Source organism: Melanaphis sacchari, unplaced genomic scaffold, assembly GCF_002803265.2.
Source record: "Melanaphis sacchari strain LSU unplaced genomic scaffold, SCAv2.0 Contig0_pilon_pilon, whole genome shotgun sequence".
Lineage (NCBI taxonomy): Eukaryota > Metazoa > Arthropoda > Insecta > Hemiptera > Aphididae > Melanaphis > Melanaphis sacchari.
The window spans coordinates 7,128,363-7,149,297 of NW_020270366.1; the positions used below are offsets into that span (position 1 = coordinate 7,128,363).

General features: G+C 23.2%; 2 protein-coding genes across 4 annotated transcripts in view; one reads left to right on the plus strand and one right to left on the minus strand.

Annotated features, from left to right (window-relative positions):
- The first annotated feature begins 10,380 nt into the window (after positions 1 to 10,380).
- On the plus strand, positions 10,381 to 15,977 carry LOC112594865 (alkylglycerol monooxygenase-like). The gene is made up of 9 exons (XM_025339878.1): positions 10,381 to 10,725; positions 10,928 to 11,055; positions 11,124 to 11,275; positions 11,337 to 11,440; positions 11,516 to 11,678; positions 11,739 to 11,890; positions 11,967 to 12,101; positions 12,161 to 12,280; positions 15,519 to 15,977. The coding sequence occupies exons 1-9, from the start codon at positions 10,609 to 10,611 to the stop codon at positions 15,762 to 15,764; spliced, it is 1,317 nt and encodes a 438-aa protein (XP_025195663.1). The 5' UTR covers positions 10,381 to 10,608; the 3' UTR covers positions 15,765 to 15,977.
- A 498-nt stretch (positions 15,978 to 16,475) lies between these two features.
- Positions 16,476 to 20,935, minus strand: part of LOC112595242 — a 60,046-nt gene continuing 55,586 nt past the window's right edge. For 2 of the 3 annotated variants that reach the window (XM_025340390.1, XM_025340381.1), the window contains exons 5-6: positions 19,105 to 19,370; positions 16,476 to 16,609 (exon numbers count right to left, since the gene is read on the minus strand). In XM_025340390.1, coding sequence (XP_025196175.1) covers positions 16,521 to 16,609; positions 19,105 to 19,370 — 355 coding nt within the window. In that variant the 3' untranslated portion in view covers positions 16,476 to 16,520. The remainder of the gene's footprint in view (positions 16,610 to 19,104; positions 19,371 to 20,935) is intronic. The other variant, XM_025340397.1, reaches the window with a different exon arrangement.

Genomic DNA, 20,935 nt, shown 5'->3' on the forward strand with positions numbered 1-20,935 from the left:
ATAATGTCAATAAAATACTAAAATTAGGCAAATACGCACGAATACATGATATATTCATTAAGGGAACTAAAAATAAGGATTTATAGCAAAATACTCATTGTCACGTGCAAAATGATTTTATTTTATAAGCCATAATTTATTTTTTTTTTTTTAAATTAAATACCTAACAATAATTGGATACTCATATATTCTCTGTTAGAGATGTAAAATAAAATTTAAAATATTTATTTAATTTATAATTATAATAGTGAGTGCTTCAACATTTTGGAGAGAAAAATAATATTTTTACTATTTATTTTAAAATCTAAGAAAAGCGATGAATATATAAAGTTTATAATGATGTGTGCTTTTTCTATCATCATTCAGGCAGTAAAAATGTTTTGATTTTTAAACTTGTGCGTGGTTTATAGTAGCAAACAGGATCTAGTTAGTTAACCGGTTAAAAGTAAAAATTTCCAGTATTTATTAAAATAACCGAGAAAATAAAAAATGAATTAAGGAAAAAAGAATACTTTTACATAAAATTAGTTTTTTACAAAACCAATTTTATTTTTTTGCACCTAATTAAAAAAAAAATAATGGTAGGTATTTAAAATTTTTAACAAAATATGTTTACAATACTATTTCCTATAATTTTTGAGCTATTTATAAACATAAACATTTTTTTATTTTGTATGTTTTATAAATATCGATAAAAAAATTAAATCACTGAATCAAAATAATTGAAAATTTAAGAACCCACATAGGTTTTTTCTTATATATTTATAAAAATACATAGGTAATATTGAAATTACATATTAAAACGATGTTAATATTTCTTAATGATTTAAACATTTCCGTGGGGAATTAAAACTATTACCTATATTATGAATTTTACTTTACGTAACGATATTTTAAAAATATGTTGATTAGACTTAAATTATTAACTATTTATATCATAAAATTATTTTCACATATTGTTCTATGGTAAGGTTATAATGACTTAAAAGAGTTAATAATAATAGTATATTATAGTATAAATTTACATATATTATTATAATTTAAAATAATTAAATATTAATAATATATTAAATGAAATATTTTTGAAAAAATTAAACCAATATATCATAATAATAATAATAATAGTAAAATAAACTATTTTACTATTAGAAGTCGTTTTTCGTATTCAATGATGTACCTAGCATTTTCCATACTAAATTTAATATATCCATTATGGTGACTTACTCGACACTTATGCGGTACAATAGAGCGGTACCCACTTACATAGTTTTTTTTAATGTAGTTTGATGTATCTCAATGGGCAATGAGAAATTGAGTAGTAAAAAATAATTAAACGTATACTATGTAAATGTAACCATCTTAATTAATTTATATCATATGATATAATTATAGTATATTAATATCGTAATATGAAGATAAAATTATATGTTCGTTGTGTTGCCTATATTTTATTTTATTTTTAAATAAAATAAAATATATTAATTTATTTCATAATAAAATAATCATATAAATAAGAAGATGGTTTTTTGTGACATTTAATTTTACATCAGATAATGGATATATTTGCCTTAAATCAACGTGATATTAAAAATTTATCAAATAGTAATATTATATGTTTTATATCCACAAAATATGTGATTACCTGTATTTGAAATGTCATGAAAGCCAGAGCGACATTACTGTATGAATAGTAAATTTCTATCGTAAGCCAAAGATTTATATACATTTTGTAACAATCGATTTTGATTGACGAGTTTTAAACGGTTCAACATAATATTACTTTCTTGTTATCTTATAACGAGTACGACGCACAAGTGCGTTTCGATTGACACGATTGATAATAGATGATAAACATCATTGATTCCATTACTAAATAAACATATATTTATAAAATATTATAGATATTATACTATTATAGTATAGCTTGAAAAAATGTTTTACGAAAGGAATTTTCAGTTCTTATTAGTGTAACGTGATCGGGAGAACCTTGTTACGACATTAGTTATCCAGAGAAGGTTTTCTATTCCTTATAGATAAGTTGTCCGTAACTGGGGGTTAAAATACTATGCAAGAGGTTTTTATCAATAATTATATACGTTTGCTCTATAAATCTGTAGTAATTATTAGATAAAATAAAAATACTTTACTGTCTTCGAAGATGGCTGTTAATAAATGTATTTCTGAGTTCACTCGTATTGATGGTTAGAATTGGACTTACTCCGTGTCATTTTAATGTATTAAGTAATAATTCAGACGTGTTAAAAAGTGTTTACTGTATATATTTTGTACTAATCAATCATATAGTGTGTTTATTGTATAATAGCTATTTATATATAGTGTGTAACGAATATTACACTAATAACAGCTATAACTTACGACTAGTAACGTACGAATTTTGATAGGTGAAGACGAATTGTATCTTATTTCATTGTTAGGATTTTTGAATCAAGTTTATGCATTTGGTTTGGTTTCAGTACATTATATAGCACAGTTTAATAAGGTTTAAAAATCTAATAGTTCGTATAGACGTTGGTTATAAGTAATAACTATAATTTACGTAAATGTATCGTTATAATTTATAACAATTTATTTATGTGATATTACGATGTTCCCCAACGTATCAGTCTTTCCATAATATTTATTATTTATTTATTAAAAATATTAACTGGTAGCCCCCCAGTGGTTAGTTTACAGTAATACCATTTACTTATAAACATAATTTTGAAATATAAATAATCACAAATAAGATAATTTACAAGATAGTACGTATAATGTTATGAAGAAGATAAACATGATTCTACATTGATAGTTTACATAATCCTAGCAAGGGGTTCGTAGTTCGTTAGTAGAATATTGTGTGGTATATTATATAAATTGGAACTTAGAATAGATTCTTATTACATAAAGAATCTAAATAACTTTGGAATTATTGCAATAAAATATATTTGAATAGTATATTTTACCTGATAATAATTAATTACTTGTTAAGAAAACCTAAATGTGAGTGGACTCTTCTATTACCTTACAAAGACATCTTTAAGAATATAAGAATAAGAGAATAACCACGTGGTAGGTAATCATTTATATTTAAATTCTTAGTAATTTATAAAAACTAAAATGCGCGTGCTCTAAAAATAACTATGATTTATTTATTTATTTTTATTAAGGCTTCAAATACATCGTATATTAGCCTAAATGATTTATTTTATATGGATCCCATAATAAAGATGTGTATTATTTCAAGACTTAGGGCACAATATAAAAACTTATTTGGTATAACTAGTTTATATCAAGCACAGGCACTTTTAACAACACAAAGAATTTTAAGTGCATTACAATTGTCAACTACAAAATTATATATGTGAATAGAATATTAATTATATATATATCAAAAACTATGCCTAAATCATTGACCATGTTTTCTATGCATCTAACTTTAATCCATTGACGTTTTAATCAAAAACAATTGGATGACAAGATTTGTAGAGCAACATAAAGAATTTTTGAGTAGTAAGTGACAATTTCATGGTGAAATTATGATCATCATTCAATCGTTCATAATCATCAATAGAAAAAGTTTAAAGTTATCAACAAATCAAAATAAGTTGTTCTCCGTTATAAAATTTTTAATGTTGTTAATAAATAATGAAAAAAGCAAGGGAGAAATGTGTCCCCTTTCTGGGAAAACAGAAGGACGTCAGTAACATAAGATCGTATTTCATGAATTTTTACAAATTGCTTTCTATTTGATAAATACTAATTAAATTAAGACAATAACGATTCATCGGAGCCAGGGTATTTCAATACGTTTAGTTAAACTTTATGGTTCATCCTATCAATGGTTTTTGAGAAGTCTAAATAAATTATATCTACCTGAGTATGGTCTGAAAATGCATCCATTATATATTTAGTGAAAATCATATTGCATGCCGACGTCCATAGGATATTAACAGACGGTTGAATAAAACGCAATATTGGCTATATTATATAAATAAATATTATTATAATATTACCTAAACTCACCAATTTGTACTTTTTACCTTTTTGTCAATTTACATTTAGAGCATGACAGTTAAAGCTATTCTGCTTATTATATAACGATGCATGAAGTTTTAATCACCTGCTCAATATCCAGCAATATATTAATCAATTATAAGATACAAAAGTTGTATTTACATTGTATTTTATTTTTTTATTTTATTGCAAATCAAATTTTTTTCTACAACATTTTTTTTTATCTGTTAATAAATAACCATCAAATGGTTACATTTTTAACGGCCTAAGTTAACTAAATATTTTAGTATTTATTGAAGAGGTAATAACACATGAACTATTGATCGTACATGACGGTATAATTATTATAATAATTATAACTGTTGAAATTGTTGTGTTAGCATACCATCTATACAATTGTATTATGTACTTATTAATGTAGCAGTTCCCAAAGTGTATACCGAGCCGCCGTAGAATTTTGTACCTATGGTCTAAAAATAAATTTGATAAACCTACGACGGAGGCAATGGAAACGATTACAATTGTCAATTATGTTAATACTCGATTAAAAGATTTAAGATTCCTGGTAAAATTTATTTTCATATGAGTATAATCGCCATGAACATTTTTTTCTAGTTCTTATTTATACTTTTCTATTTTTCATGATTAGTCATGGTACGGCTTGGGGGAAGGGCGCTATGAAAAAACCTTAATTTAAAAGTTCAAAATGGGCGCTGTGAGCCAAAAATGTTTGGGAACTGCTGTACTAATGAATTGTTTATGTGTAGACTATAGAGTGTAGGCTCCATATACATTATTGAGATATATATGTATTATGTACAATATACACGTGTTTATATTAAAAGCAGGTATTCTAATTAAAATTTAAATAAAAAGTACGTAAACATATATGTAATCATAATGGAATCACATATAGGCTTATAATAAGCAACTACTAACGAATAGTATTGTTATTATTGTAGTTAATTTATACACTGTAGTTGTATTTCACTAATGAGATATTATCTAATATTATATATTGTTATGGAAGATTAATAATATAAATATTTTACTTGTTATATAGTAATTTTGTTTTAAAATTAGTTCATAGTTTTTTTTTAGTTGTTTTATCTATAAGTTTAAGGAACATTTGAATTTTACAATAATACTTATTTAATAATTATTATAATGACGTAGTTAACTTTATATTTGAATTTAAGATTGTATTTTTGTGTTACTATTTGTAATAAATTATAAATTGCTTTTGTTTTTTAAAATGTATAGACAAATTAAACATCAAGTATTACACGGTAATTTAATTTATTTTAAATAAATATATAAAAATATTTTGATTCCTTATAATAATATAAACTTTACCTAACTAGTTATTTAATGTATATAACTTATATTTTTATCACTTATTTTATTTGAATAAAATGCAATAGTTTATAGTAAAACAAAATAAGTAAATATTTTGATTTCAAGTTACAACTTATAATTAATTTGTTCCCCTAAGTTAAATTTTGAATATATTGATTATTAAAAATATTACATTTATTTACATAAGTTTGAATCAGCTTTAAAAAAATCTAAGCAAATAAATTTCAGAATATTTTTTAATATTTGACAAAATAATAGATTTTTGAATGTTATTATTAACATTTTAAACTAAAATACTCATTAAATGATTTGGAGTATACTTATAAATAAAATAAGTTGAACGATTTAATTTAATTTAAAAATATATTTTAATATGTACAAAATATTTATATAATCATGTACTGACAATATTTTATAACCGTATTAACATAAAATATAAATGTTAAATTTAAGTTGATATATTTTTTTTATTCCTAAATATACGAAATAACTTTTATTTTTGAAAAAAAAAAAAATAAGTTAATACAATTAATTTATATACATAATGGTTTAAATCTTTTATTTTAATTTATTTCTATAGTTTTTTTTTTGTTCTAATATTATGTACTTATACTAGAAACTATGGTTTATAATTAGTTTTAGATTTTAAGTGGAGAGATGAATGTATTGAATTTATAAAGATGTGTGTTTTGTGTGTGTGTGTGTGTGTGTATGTATAATATATTTTAAAAAAATGTTTCGATTTTTAACTTTGAAAGTAGTCTCTAATGATAAATTAGATCTAGTTTATACTTTAAATTAAAAATTCCCATTACCTACTTGAAAAAATCACTAGGGAAAAAAAAACAAAATTAAGAAAAAATAGGAATTTTCACGTTAATTATTTTATTTTAATTTAAATTATAAATTATAATGTATATATAAATATATGTATAATGTATAATGTTACTGTTATACAGTAATTCAAATCAGCACCTATTGTAAAGTTAAATGGTACCCATTTGCCCATATTTTTTAAGTTTTAAGTCTCGTTTAATTATAATTTAAATAATTTAGAATATTAAATTTCTATTTCATTCCATTTAAAAATAAAATAAATACGTATTATTTTGGCTAGATTACTAAAACCTTTATTGCATTATAAGCATTTCTGAGGGTACACTGTAAATGTATTAGTTGTATATTAGTTGCGGGTCAAGAACAGGATAAATAAACAGGAAATCTTCTAAGTGCATTTTGTAGGATTTAAATAATTCTTTAGTAAGTCAAAAGCTCGTTGTAATAACAAGCCTGTTATATAGTTAATTTGTTTAAAATATTGAAATTATTGTATGACTGAAAAATATTTTAAATATGTTATTGATTTGTGGCTCTGTATAAACATATTATGTATTATGTGTATAAATACTATGTATTTAATGTGTTATAAATAGTGCAATATGTGTACTTACTCATATATAAAAGATTTTCTTGTTAATTAATTATGAATTAACTAATTAATTTTAGATAGGAACTAAGCAGTGCGAGGGAGATACGGGTATTAAAAAAAACAAAATTTGTGTTTTTATATTGCAAATAAATTTTTAACCATTGAATGTGCTACAATTGTTTTATTTAAATATTTTTTATAATATCTAATTAAAATTATTATTTTTTTAAAAGGAAATCAGGGTTAATAGTTGTTATAGTGAACTAAAATGACGAGGCACATGGGGGGGGGGGGGAAAGAGTAAGTAGGTAAAGAATTATTGTGCATTACTTCATTTATCTACACCAGCAATTATTTTAAATTTTAAAAACGATATTCTTAAACATTGGGAATGAGCAGTTTTAAGTTTAATAAATTTATTGGTTTAAATAAATACTAAATGGCTTAGCCTTTTAAAAAATATTCCAAGTCTATCAATATATTTTTAAATTATTTAATAAAGTTGACCTATAAATTCTAGGTTTTTGGGAAAAATTTTGAAACATGATTAGTTAATTTAGCAATCAATATTTTGATGATTTTACACTTTTATCGCCCAGGAAAAAATAAGTCACTTTAATTTTATCATATTATATGAGTTAATGTTATTTTTTATGATCTAAAAATTAATCATCAGTCAGTTTATTTATTAAGTTTTTAAGTTAAATTAATCTTTTATATAATAATTGATAATAAATTATTAAATAGTTATTTTACAATGTTTTAAAATAATTTATTTTAAATGTAATAAAACAAAAATGGATTATAAATTAAATTAATAAGCCATCAACAAAAAATAATTAAAATTGTATTCAGGTATATATTAAAATATATATAAACACGTAATGCTGTTATTTTAGTTCAATTAGTTCAATTAGATGTTACATAGTACCTACTAAACATTTCTTGGCTATTATATACCTACCTACTGCTTACAATAAAAAATTAAAATACTAAAATAGACGATAAAATGAAAAAAAAAAAGTGTTAATAGTTAATTATGTGAATATAGTGTTTTACAAATAAAATAATGCAAAAGTTATTAAATAAACAAATTATGTTCTAAGTATAAAATATAATATGGTCACAAAAAATTTTGAAATAATCATGTTATTTAAAATTAAATTATTTATTCATATATAATGCATAAAAATATGTTAAAAGATATAGTTTTTAGTTTGTGTTTACAATTGTATTATTCTTTATACTCACATGCAAAGTTATAATGTATACATAAGTAAAAATAAAAATAAATAATTATATAGATTTTATTCATTTTTATTTAAAACCAATGATATATAAAATATATTTCAACCCAGATAGTAAATCAATTATAGAACAGTTTAAAATTGAAAATATATATATAATATATATATTAAAAATTAAATATAGTTTTAATTTTATTACAAGAGTATTTAATATTTTTATAGTTTAGTTACATATAATTGTTTTTTTGAAGTTTATCCAATTTAAGATTATTCATTCTGTGAATTACATCTCTTTTCCCTTCGTAAATCGTATTTTATACTATTATACATTCATACGTTAAATTAGTTTATTGTCCAATATTTATGAAAAGGATTATTAAATATAAATTTAAAGTGATTTAAACAGTTGTAGTACGGGGGATGAGTTACATTTTTAAATATTGAGGTAGGTATTTAATTGTATCAGAAAGACTACAAATAAATAATGCTGTTTGGAGTTTAAGGATATCGGTGTATTACGTGGGTTTAGTATGTAAATTTACTCATATTCAGTCACAGTATACATTTGCAGACATTTTTTTATGGATGATTAAAATGTAGTAAGTTAATCGAAATAATAATCTATGTGCAGTTTTATTTTACGATATAAATTGTTTATGAAGATTTTAAAACCTGTTTATTAAAATAAAAGTTTGTTAAAAATAATTCATATCGTTAAACTGTAGCCAATATTTATATTTTAAATATTCTCATGCTAGTATTCTAAAATCGAATTTTTATTGGTTTATTAGGATAAGTATAACATATTAACATAGAATTAAATACTACTTAACTTAGATAAGGGCTATATCAAGCACTCTGTATCATAAAATGTAAAAAATAAACGTATTAACGGAATGGACTACCTTGGATCATTTATCATTTACCTACTCTTTTTGAAAAGTATTATATTACGTTTATACATGTCTTTTTATAAAATAAATATTGGATCAAATTCGTAGATTGTATACAATTACAATGAATTAATAAAATAAATATCAAGATTAAGCGATAAAATCTCTATAAATTCGTGGTCTTAAGCATAAAAACTCCGTTGTTTTTTAAGTCCAATATCCTTATCCTTATAGTTAAACAATAAATTATTTATTTTTAAAATAAGATGCAATAGTTATACGTAATAATTACTAAGCCTTCTATAACAAAATATAATGAATTATTAAAAAAATATGGCTGTATAGACATAGGTAAAACTTGACAAACCTGTTAATTTTGATATAAACCATGGTTAAATATTTCTTACTCTTAAAAGTCCTAGCAAGTGTTCAAACTTTAAAGAGATTACTTGTATACCATAAATAAGATATGATATTGTTGATATTGGTAGGTTCTTATGCACACAATTGGTTGTTAATTTTGTTAAATAAATCGTTATTAATTACAATCTATATTAATATTAATTGGAACGTTAATAGTTCATCAAAACGGATTTTTACTTAATTATATGTAATAGACTTTTTATGTTTCAAATATTTCTAACAATGATTTTTATGCTTTGGAATTGTTTATGCTTATTTCTTTAATGTATTACAAACATTTTTGTGGTCTAACCTATCTATGTAGGCACATTTTATGTTTGTTGATACATCTTTCTTAAAATCTTTAATTTGATTTATTGTTTAATTTCATAAAATTAATTTTCACAGTTGCATATGTTTGATATAACACTGTAGTATGACTAATTTAATGTTAAAATTAATATTCTATAATTAACTTAATTAAAAATATTATAATTACCAAGAAATATATAGGTTCTATACAAAATTATTAGTTACATACCTAATGATTTTTTTTTTTTTAACTGACAATAATAGTTAGAAACATATCTTAAATGATACTTTATGTTAATTTAATACAACTATACTGAATTTTAATTTTCAACTGGAAATTTACGTAACATTGCAAAATAATATTTATGATGAGGTACATAAATATCACTTTTATTCTTAAAAACAATACAGTTTACATAAGTATATACTAATGAATATGTACTTTAATAGTTTAATATTAACATTATGTTATTTTAATTTCAAACAAATTTTATTATAATATGTGTGGTCAGATAATACGGTTATAATTAGAATATGCCAAACAGCATAGTGCTTAGTTACAAAACTATCAACTGTTACATAACTGTGTAGTTATTAAAAGAATATAGGAAAATGTTTAAGAAGCCATAAATATTTATAAAAAAAACTGAATCTAAATATTAAATTTCATTCAAGCTATAATTTTCATTATATCGGTTTCAATTTGTTTTATAGTTCTAATAATACGGATTCCTGCCATTTATTAAGCATTTCAACTATTCAACGTCCATCTTCAGAAATTTGTTCACGATTGATGTAGATAGTTCCGATATTGTAACTGTTCTTTCTTCTATTGATAACATTTTTGTATCAAAGATCATTTCGAACGTGGTCACCATCCCTGCATATAATATAATTAATATACTATTAATTATTATCATTATTTGTTATTGTATCAAAGTAGTAAAACAAAATGATGAATTTTGAAACTACCAATACGACAATTTTACTATGGGACATGTTCTACTTGGGTAATCCTCACCGACATATGTACAAGGACATCAAGCACTTACCACATATATACGCGCAGGTAAATTGGATCTATAAGAGTCACAAACACGATATGATATTAATGTTAGAAGATTAAATTGCACCCTAAATAAACTGAATGGCGTTGTTGTATACTCGATTATCAACAAAATATCTGTAATAAATATATTCGTGAATATTTTAATAATAATTTAGTATTATCGATTAATGAAAACTATCATTAATACCCAAAAATTATTCAGGCTTGGCCATATTTCTTGACTTTATTAGTGTTAGAAAATGGATTGCGGCTATGGCAAAGAAAAGAAATACTCAGACTTAACGACAGCATTACCTCGATGAGTCATGCCATCCTGCAAGAGTGTGCCAAGTATATAATTAAATATTTAAAATAATTACAATAAGTAGTATCATGTTTTTAATGCATTTTTTTTATAGATTGTTTTATAGAGGATCAGAACATTGTTTATACTTTTGGATTTATTACAATTATAAAATTTGTGAACTACCTTGGAATTCTATAGCTTTCTGGTATTTTTCGGCGATTATGGTTGATTTTTGTTATTATTGGATGCATAGAGCTAGTCATGGTAAACAATTTCAATACCCATGGAAAAAAATTACAGTTAATTATTAGTTAATGTATTTTAGAAATTCATATTTTTTGGGCTCAACATCAAGTTCACCATAGTTCTGAGGAATTTAATGTTACTGTTGGAATAAGACAATCGGTATTTCAAAGTTTAGTGGGAATTGTAAGAAGAAAATATTTCAAATAAAAACAAAAAAAAGGTTAATTTGATATTTATACTATATTAAAATAATGTTAGGTGTGCTATGCTCCTTTGGCTTTATTTGTTCCACCAGTCTTGTTATTAGTGCATCAACAGTTGAGTCTCTTGTACCAGATATGGATCCATACCGAAACAATAACAACTATTGGGCCATTGGATTATGTTTTAAACACTCCGGCATATCACAGGGTGCATCACGGTACAGACATAATATTTTATGTTTAGTGAAATTATTTTTGATAAAAAAATATATTTTTAGGAAGCAATCTATACTGTTTAGATAAGAACTATGGAGGCGTTTTAATTATATGGGATAGAATATTTGGAACGTTCCAAGACTTTTATCCAGATAAGCCTATTACGTATGGTTTAGTATACCAGAAAAATGCATTTAACCCTTTATCCTTACAAGTAAATATCCTATTATAACAGTAAGTGTTTATGCACTTATATTGAGCATACATTTTTTTTTTTTTTAATAATATAGTTTTTTTACAATTTAAATTTATACTATAAATGGAATAGTATGAATGGTTGGAAGAACAAATTAAGATCGATTATCAAGGGTCCAAGTTGGGTACCAGGTTTGTCTTGGACAGGTCACGACGGAAGGCGCGCCAGTGTAATGAAATTATTATTTCAAATTTAGTTTCATTTTTAAATTTTGACTAAATGATTTAGGTCACAGGACGTAGAAAAAAATATGATGTGAAGATATCTTTTGCACTTAAGTCATATTTGCTAATTCATTTTATTGCGGTAGTCAACGGATATTTTACATTAACTACAATTCCTCATTCTGTAAGTGCACTGTTAAAATTATTTTTAATATTTCGAATATTTTATATATATATTTATACAGTATTTTTTAAATGTTTTTATCGATACTATTTTGTACAGATATAAATTAATAATTTAGGTAAAATTATAAATAACAAATTCAAATATTAATAATTCACTCAGCAAAACATTTTATTATAATAATAATTATAATGCTAACCATTGAAATAAATATAATGACAACAACACACAATAGATATTATGATTGTAATATAGTTTAAGGATATCAATTTTAACAACACATCACAATAAAGAAATCACATATATAATATTATTGAATAAATATTTTAAAACTTACAATAAAATACTATGTTCTATTTTATAATAACTAAATATTATACTGCATATATAATTACAAATCCACAATGATTAAACTATTAACATAATGGAAAATCAATTAGATGCGTTTCTTAACATTTGAATAAAAACAATATGTTAATTTTATCAGGTAAGATAACTTTTTTTAAGTTTTTATTTTTTTGGTAAAATTATTTTAATACATTTAATACTTTACCCATTCATTTTATTTTTAAAAATAAATTAAATTATAATTATTTCTATTATTTTATTTATTTATATTATAATATTTAGTTTAAGTCAGTTCCTATTTAAATTATAATAAACAATCAAATTAAAAAATAAATTGTTGAATGCATTTGTATTCAAATTTTATAGAATATCTACAGAACTATTCTATTAAGATTTTAAAACTTAATATTAAGTAGAATAATATAAAATAGTTGTACTTAAGTTCAGTTAGATTCAATTTAAATATTAAAATATACATACAAACTATTACTGTATTATAATATTAAACTTAAGTTCATAAGATTCCCAATGAAAGTTATTTTATTATACTAAGGAAAATGGTTTTTCTAATTACAATTACGTTCGAGTACTTATGAGAAATTTGATTAAATTAAGATCTAGTTTTGACTTTTGGTTTCGTAAAAAAAATCGATTAGAAATTATAAAAATATTTTAATTTATGGTTTGTTTGATAATTTCATACGTAACACAAATAATAATTGAATATCTTCCTTTAAATTATTTTTTTAGTTTATTTAATGTTTGGCGAGTATAACATTGGATAATGGTACACAAAAGTTTACTTTATAATTACCAAATGTCTAAATGTAATTAAAAACATACTCAAATATAAGACAAATTAACAATATGTTTCATTTTATTTTCTACATATATAATATAATAGTATACTATAATAATGTAATACAACATGAATATTAAAAAATATTAATTGTCTAAAGGTTAAACTGTTCATCAATATTTTATATGAAAAACGAATTCTAATTAATACAATGAATAATAAATGTTATTTGAGATTAATTTATATTTTTAATGTAAATCAAACTTAAACTCTTGTAGGTATACTGAATTTTTGAAGAAATATATGTTTCACTTAATCGGATTATTATTATCACATAACTTAAAATAATAAAAAAGTATTATGTAAATATGTAATAACATAAAATATATTATAACTTAATTTAATAAATATGAAGGGTGTAATTAAATATTTAGTTGGGTATCATATTTTCGAAACATTGAGCTGAAAATTTTATTTTATCAATATCAAACAACAATTAAAAAAAAAAAATAATAATAATAATAATTGTAATACAATTTAATTTAAATGTGTTTTTTTTTATATACATAATATATATATATATATATATATATATATATATGTACTTATTTCATAATGACATTCATATAAATTTTAAATATTATAAACTTCCAATTAAAAAAAAAAAAAACAAAAAATAATAAATCCATTGCTCAATAAGAAAACATTCCATGTCAAATAATATTTTACCAATATTTTTTAACGTACTTTATATATTTTTATAAGTTTTATACCATAAGATTGGGTATAAGAGGACAAAAACTAATATAATTTGATTGAAGCGACAAAAATTCTATTGATTACTTTTTTTAATCCTGAACACAATATAATATAAGCCATTGAAACCGTTTGAGATAATTAATTGTATTATTTGTACGTGAATTGAAATTATAGCAGTTGTTAAAATATTTTATGTTTATTTTAATATTTCAAGTATATAAAAATGTAATTATATAAAATACCAAAAAAATTACTTGGAATAAAATCGGAATTATTTTCATAAAAATGTTATACATTATTTTTAATAATATAAAAAACCAAAACTTGAGTCAATAATTCGGCGTCATCAGACTATTTTTGAAATATTTATTTGAATTAAAAAAAAAAGTTTGTTAAAAATATTCTTTAATGATTTTAACATTCGGAAATTACTATAATAATATTATTAAGTCAGAAGTCAGAATTGTCGGTTAAAATGAATAATACTGGTATAATTATATATTAAATAACTATCATAAGTATATTAGGTTTAAAATTAAAAATAATTTAGTATCTAACCTAAGTTATTATAAATGTACCAATACCTATTCACTAATAATAACGTACAGGTAAACCATACTCTTATTATTCATATTTTAGTTTTTCATTTATTATTAAAATAATATAAGGCTATCTATATATTGTATTCCAATGGAATTATAAATAAGATTCAATTAAAAAATAAATAAATAACAATAGCCTGAAATGATAGTACCTATATATATTTAGAAATTTTCTATGATTTGTCATTAATGTGTATCATTTTGAAAGTAGTCACTGTCAAAGCTGTTAATTTAATGTATTCAATAATAGGGCAGTAGGTTTTATAAATATGCCACATACAAATTCCAATTAAGTGGGTAAAATTATGCAAAATAGTCTTATTGACTTAATAAAACATAAAAAAATAATCAAAATAGATATATTGTGACTATAGCTAAACAAATAATAGTAATAACTAATAATAAAAATTTACAAGTTTGGAATAGTAGTATAGAAAGTTAAAGGTATTTGGGTACTTATACATAGTATATGATTAATATTAAAATTGTACACACACAATTAACAAATGTATAAAACAAAAAGAAAGTTTTTAAACAATTTAAATATAATACAATTGTTTTGTATTTATATTGGTAATATCTATTGAATCAGATTGATATCATATTATTAATACAAACAATTATTCACAGCCCTGGTCATAGGAGTTTAAAATATTATAGTATAAATTATATTTTATTGTTGGTAGCTTGTAAATGGTGAAGATTTAACGTTTGTTAATATTTGTTCTAGGAAATTAATTTTACGTGCATGACAATTTCTACGTTTTATATTGTTTGGTCATTGATGAGCATAGGCTTGATGTTCGAAAAGTCCTCATGGTCAAAATGCGTTGAATGCTCAAGATGCTTAACCATATTCGTTCATCTAATATATTTGGAACCTCAACCATTTTTGAATGCATTAACTATCGTCGTTTATCAATTGTTAATGGGTATTTCGATTGTTATTTGGGCTATAACATGTTTAATACGTTAATATTTTCTAACTTTGACTAAGACAATGCATTATATATTTTTATCTTTGTGACGTGTCAAAAAAAAAAAAAAATCTTCACTATATATACTAATATTATGTACAGTCGCAGTCAAAAATAACGCACGTAAAAGAATAACAATTGGAGATCGTTTAATTAAAACTCTAGCATATCAATTTTAAACTTTAATATACGAACAAAAGGTTAATTTTATTTGTGGAAAATTATGATTTATTATTTACTTGACCACATGGAAATAAAACTAAACATCATGAATTCATGACTATTGTAAATTATGATTAACAAACTTTAAGTTAAAAGTTAAAAATCTCAAAAATACATTTAGTTTATAACTTCAGTTTAAATTTAAATATATATATAAATATAGTTTTTTGGCTTACTTATAATAAAAACATAACTATCAATAATCACATATAAATATTATCATAATAGTTCAAAAACAATCATAATGATTTACAAGTTATATCCTCTATAGACATTATAATATTATGTTAACATTCATAGTACGAAAATCTAAAAATCAGTGATTGCCATTCACTATTATTTAGAAATTAACATTTGGACGATGACTTCTTTACGCAACAATATTTACAATTGTATAACAAATTTACGTTTAAACATATTACAAGATTTACATTTACCACAATAATATTAGTAGGTAATTTAATTAAATGTTGTTAAGTATATTTAATTATATAATACAATAATAATAATAATTTGTTAGTTTATTAAAGGTGTTATCTATATATGTATTCAGTATTATTGTCTGATGGTGCAAATTCTTCTCGATCTAGTGAATTCATTAACTCTTCGTTTTTATTTCGAACTGAAATCACAGTAAGTACATGTTTTAGCTTGAAATCAGACTGTTATCTAATACATATGATATAAATATTCTGATATTACTATTTAAAAATGTAGTCGTTTAGGCAATTAAATCAATACAGGTAATATTTTCTTAATTTATTTTGAATTAACGAACACATACATGCTAAATACATGTCAATATGCTAACTAAAATGTTTAAATATTTTATGAATATTATGCATTAATTATTAGTATGATACTTATTAAGAATAAATTTAGTTAGATATAATGTTTATTTTAGAGTCTATACAAAAAATAAGTGATATCTATTTGTTAAAAAAAATTATCATTACATAATACATAGGCTGAAAGTGAAATGACACAAATGTTAGAAAAATCACTGTAATATATAGGTGTATTTGAGATACTTAACAATTACTTATATTGAAAAAGATTTGTAGGCGAGGAAATTAAAAAAAAAAAAAAAAACTATACGCCAACATTATTTCTCTACAGCGAACAATTTCGATGTAAGATATATTAAATTAATCTATGTTTAATGTTTTATTATTCGTGTACGTGTGCTACTGCATTTGCTAGCAGTGTTTTTGTAACCTTGCCCACTGCAGTTTGCTGCAGTCAATATAAATTACGCTATTACTAAAAAATACATATTGTTTATTAATGTATAGTTACTTTAATTTTTGAATGATGTAATATCTTGAATTATTATGAATTATTAATATAATAATCTATTAAGTGTTTTGCTGTACAATAATATAATATATCACAATCGCACATACTCGACTATCAAAAATCGAAATAAAACTGTATAACCATCACTTTTTGTTGTTATATATAAATTCGGTAATCAATTTATTTTATGCATACTTGTGTGGCTATTCTCATATACTTTAACAATTTATGCCTACACAATTATTATACATGAGCATTACAACAATAAATAACAACACTGCAAAATATTATAGTATATTTTTGTGTTATTAAAGAAGTTAACGGTTAGTTGTGATGGAAAACAAACGAAAAACACCTCTTTTCGAGAATGAAACTAATTTTTTTTGTATAGATAGGATATAATATGATATATTATCATATAAATGTTAAATGGCTGAATCATATAATATTAAACATACAATAGAAATGTTATATCAATCTCAACTGTTAAGACAGAGTATTCTCAATCATTATACAGTATTAATAGCAATAAAAGGGAAGAGTTAAAATGTTCACGAGAAATAGTTGTTATCCATAATTTATTATTATGTGATACCGTAAGCAAGTAAAAGTGTGATGGTAAAAGCGATCTGTGTGTATATATATATATATATGTATATATACATATAACAAATTACGAAGGTGAAATAATTTAACTTCTCCTACGCTATGATTTCGTTTGAGGAAATATACAGACGGACGTTTTGACAGACACGTGCGTTTTGTATGCGTTTGCACCTTAATAATGTCATAACAGTACGCCTAGCCCATAATAAACAAATAATATCAGAACTATGCAATACGTATGCTGACTATATAATATATATTGTATGATGATTATAGTACAAAAGATATTTTGGTGCACTCGGTTTCGCTGGAGACTGTCGGATGAGAGGGTATGTATATGATATAAATATTAAGTGTGAAAATAAATATAAATAAATAAATATTACAATTTTAAATTGACCTTACTCCCCGCAAAATCCACCACTGTTCGTGGCATAAAAATTTCTATAATTAGGAACTATTTTAGTAATATAATTGTTTTGATAGGCTATTGCTAGTTGTATTTTAAATCTGTGTAGTGGCTAATTATATTGTTTAGATACTTAATCGAAATACGTATGTGAAGAGAATTCTTCGATCGTTGGAACAAACCAAAAATATATAATACACGGTAATCATGGGTTAAAATTAAAATCGATGGTAAATATCGTCTAATCGTGAGTTAGTCATTGCAAAATAAACATTGATAGAATTTTGTACTTATGATATTATTCTTTGATGACTTGGCTAAGTAGGTACTATGAGGTTTTAAATTGACGGAATCGGACACGATAATTGTTACAATTATAGTGGATAGAGGAAAATGGACGATGTGGTTAAGATAAAGAATAAACTAAAGGAAATGTGCTGACTTCAATAACAATGACATTTTTTAAATCATGGCCACGGATCATAAAGTAACATTTGATCCAAAAGTTACTTTGAAGTTAAAATTTATGAATAAAATCTTTTTACACGTGATTGATAAAATAGTCAATTTTTAGTACAGCAGAAAAAATAGCAAATTATTGTTAACTAAATCGATAATTTATAATAAAAATAAGGGTTTTTTTTAATAAAAAGTTAATAGTTACGAATTTTTTAATTAAATTGCTTAAAAATGGTTTTTTTTATAATTTAATTTAAACGGAGTTTTTTAAAGTTTTATCCTACGTAAGCAATAAGCACAATATTTATACCTATCGTTACATAATTTTATGAAACATTACCCACCAAGTTCGTCAATTACTGGTGCCATTCTCAGTGTTACGCCCACCAATAGCATACAAGTGATGAGCAACAGTCCGGCGGTGATGATAATTGTCCATCTCGCTCTTTGAGGTAAGTCGTCTGGATGTATTGTAGGTACGGGATGAGGTCTCATTACATTATGTTTATCTTCTCCGAATCTCGTTCTCCGGATTTTTCTTTTCAACCGGGTCTTTGGGTTTTGAGTCTCTGTATAATGTCGATTTTCTTCTGACATACCAGCAGTGGATCTATATTAATATAAAAATATATTTTTAATTTTTATGAATTTAATTATTTCTTACGTACACAGAATATTTTTGATCTTGACAGATTAATTACACTTGGATACATTTAATAAATATTATTTAGCATGCATAAACCTACATGAAAATTTTATTTATTAACTATTGGTATTTAATTCTTAGGTTTTTAAATATTTAAAAAGTTTAAACCTGTAATATAATGTTATTTTATCATATGATATGCTTAGTATTAAAATGATGTCAAGATGATTTTTTTATTATAATATATAGTCAAGTGTATAGTTTAAAATGTAGGTGTAAATTACAAATTCTAATTTAATATTATGGGAAGATTAAGTTATATTAAATACTTAATATACATACAAAAAGTAAATTACGCATTCAATATAATATACTAAGTGATTCTTTTAACACGTGTAAATCTGGATTACATTTTAACATTTATAACTACTTACTTTTAATTTGTATTACCTAAAAAAACTACTTAAATGAAGCAGTGGTGCATGGTTGAGCTATCACCGAGTTGTAGCTCGAAATGGTAGTCCCAATTGCCGGTCTTTATGATGGACGGGTAAGTACCTATAGCGCCGATTTATGAACTGAAATAATATTTTGAGGAACGGTTCGGTCCAACTAGTAAATTTCGACTGTGTGGCTACCTAACGGAAATGTACGAATCTGACTCACGAGGTTAAGGTTACTTGAAAGTTGTACTGTGACAGTAGAGCTAAGTTCACATGGGTGGGTGACCGTTTTCCTTAACTACTTTTCATAAGTCCGTTAAAGATTGGAATTACTTCATGTAGTTGCGAACATGTTCCACTAATAATTTGAAAGGTGTGAAATACCGATTTTGTAACCAGTATCTATGAGGTATCGGAGACATGTTTGAATATTTCGTACGTTGCTGATATAAGGTTGTAAGACAGATTAAACCTAACTTTTAAAATGATTTCAATAATTGTATTTTCATGAGTTATACTGGTGAATTTAAAACTACCAAATGTGTGATTTCACTCTATCTTGAAATATTGTTATTTAATTTTTAAAACATAGTTCATATTCTACAGACAGTTAGGACACAATACATTAAGTCTTTTAATATTATATGTAAATTATTAACTATGAATATTTTTGTATGGTAATTAGACTTTTTTTCTTTAGTAATCGATTTATCTACCTTATGATTATTACTTTGGCTATTTCGACATAGATCCTTATCAATGGTAAACTATAACTTATCGTCTATCGATCAACAACAGTATAATTTCTTTTTACAAATTTTAAGTTATTTAAAAAAAAAATTTAAAAATAAAAAAATAAATTTTTTACAGTTAATTTTTGATATGACTTCCTAAATTTTTATAATCTTGAACGATATTATACATTTTTAATTCAATATTTTTAATCAAAATATTTTTCTAATAATTTTAATGAATACATATTGAATTTAAAGTAAATTTTTATTTAATTTTAATATTTAAAAGTTTTAACATAAAGTATTTAAAACTTATAAAAGTAGAATAGTAGATAAAAAAAATTAAGGTACA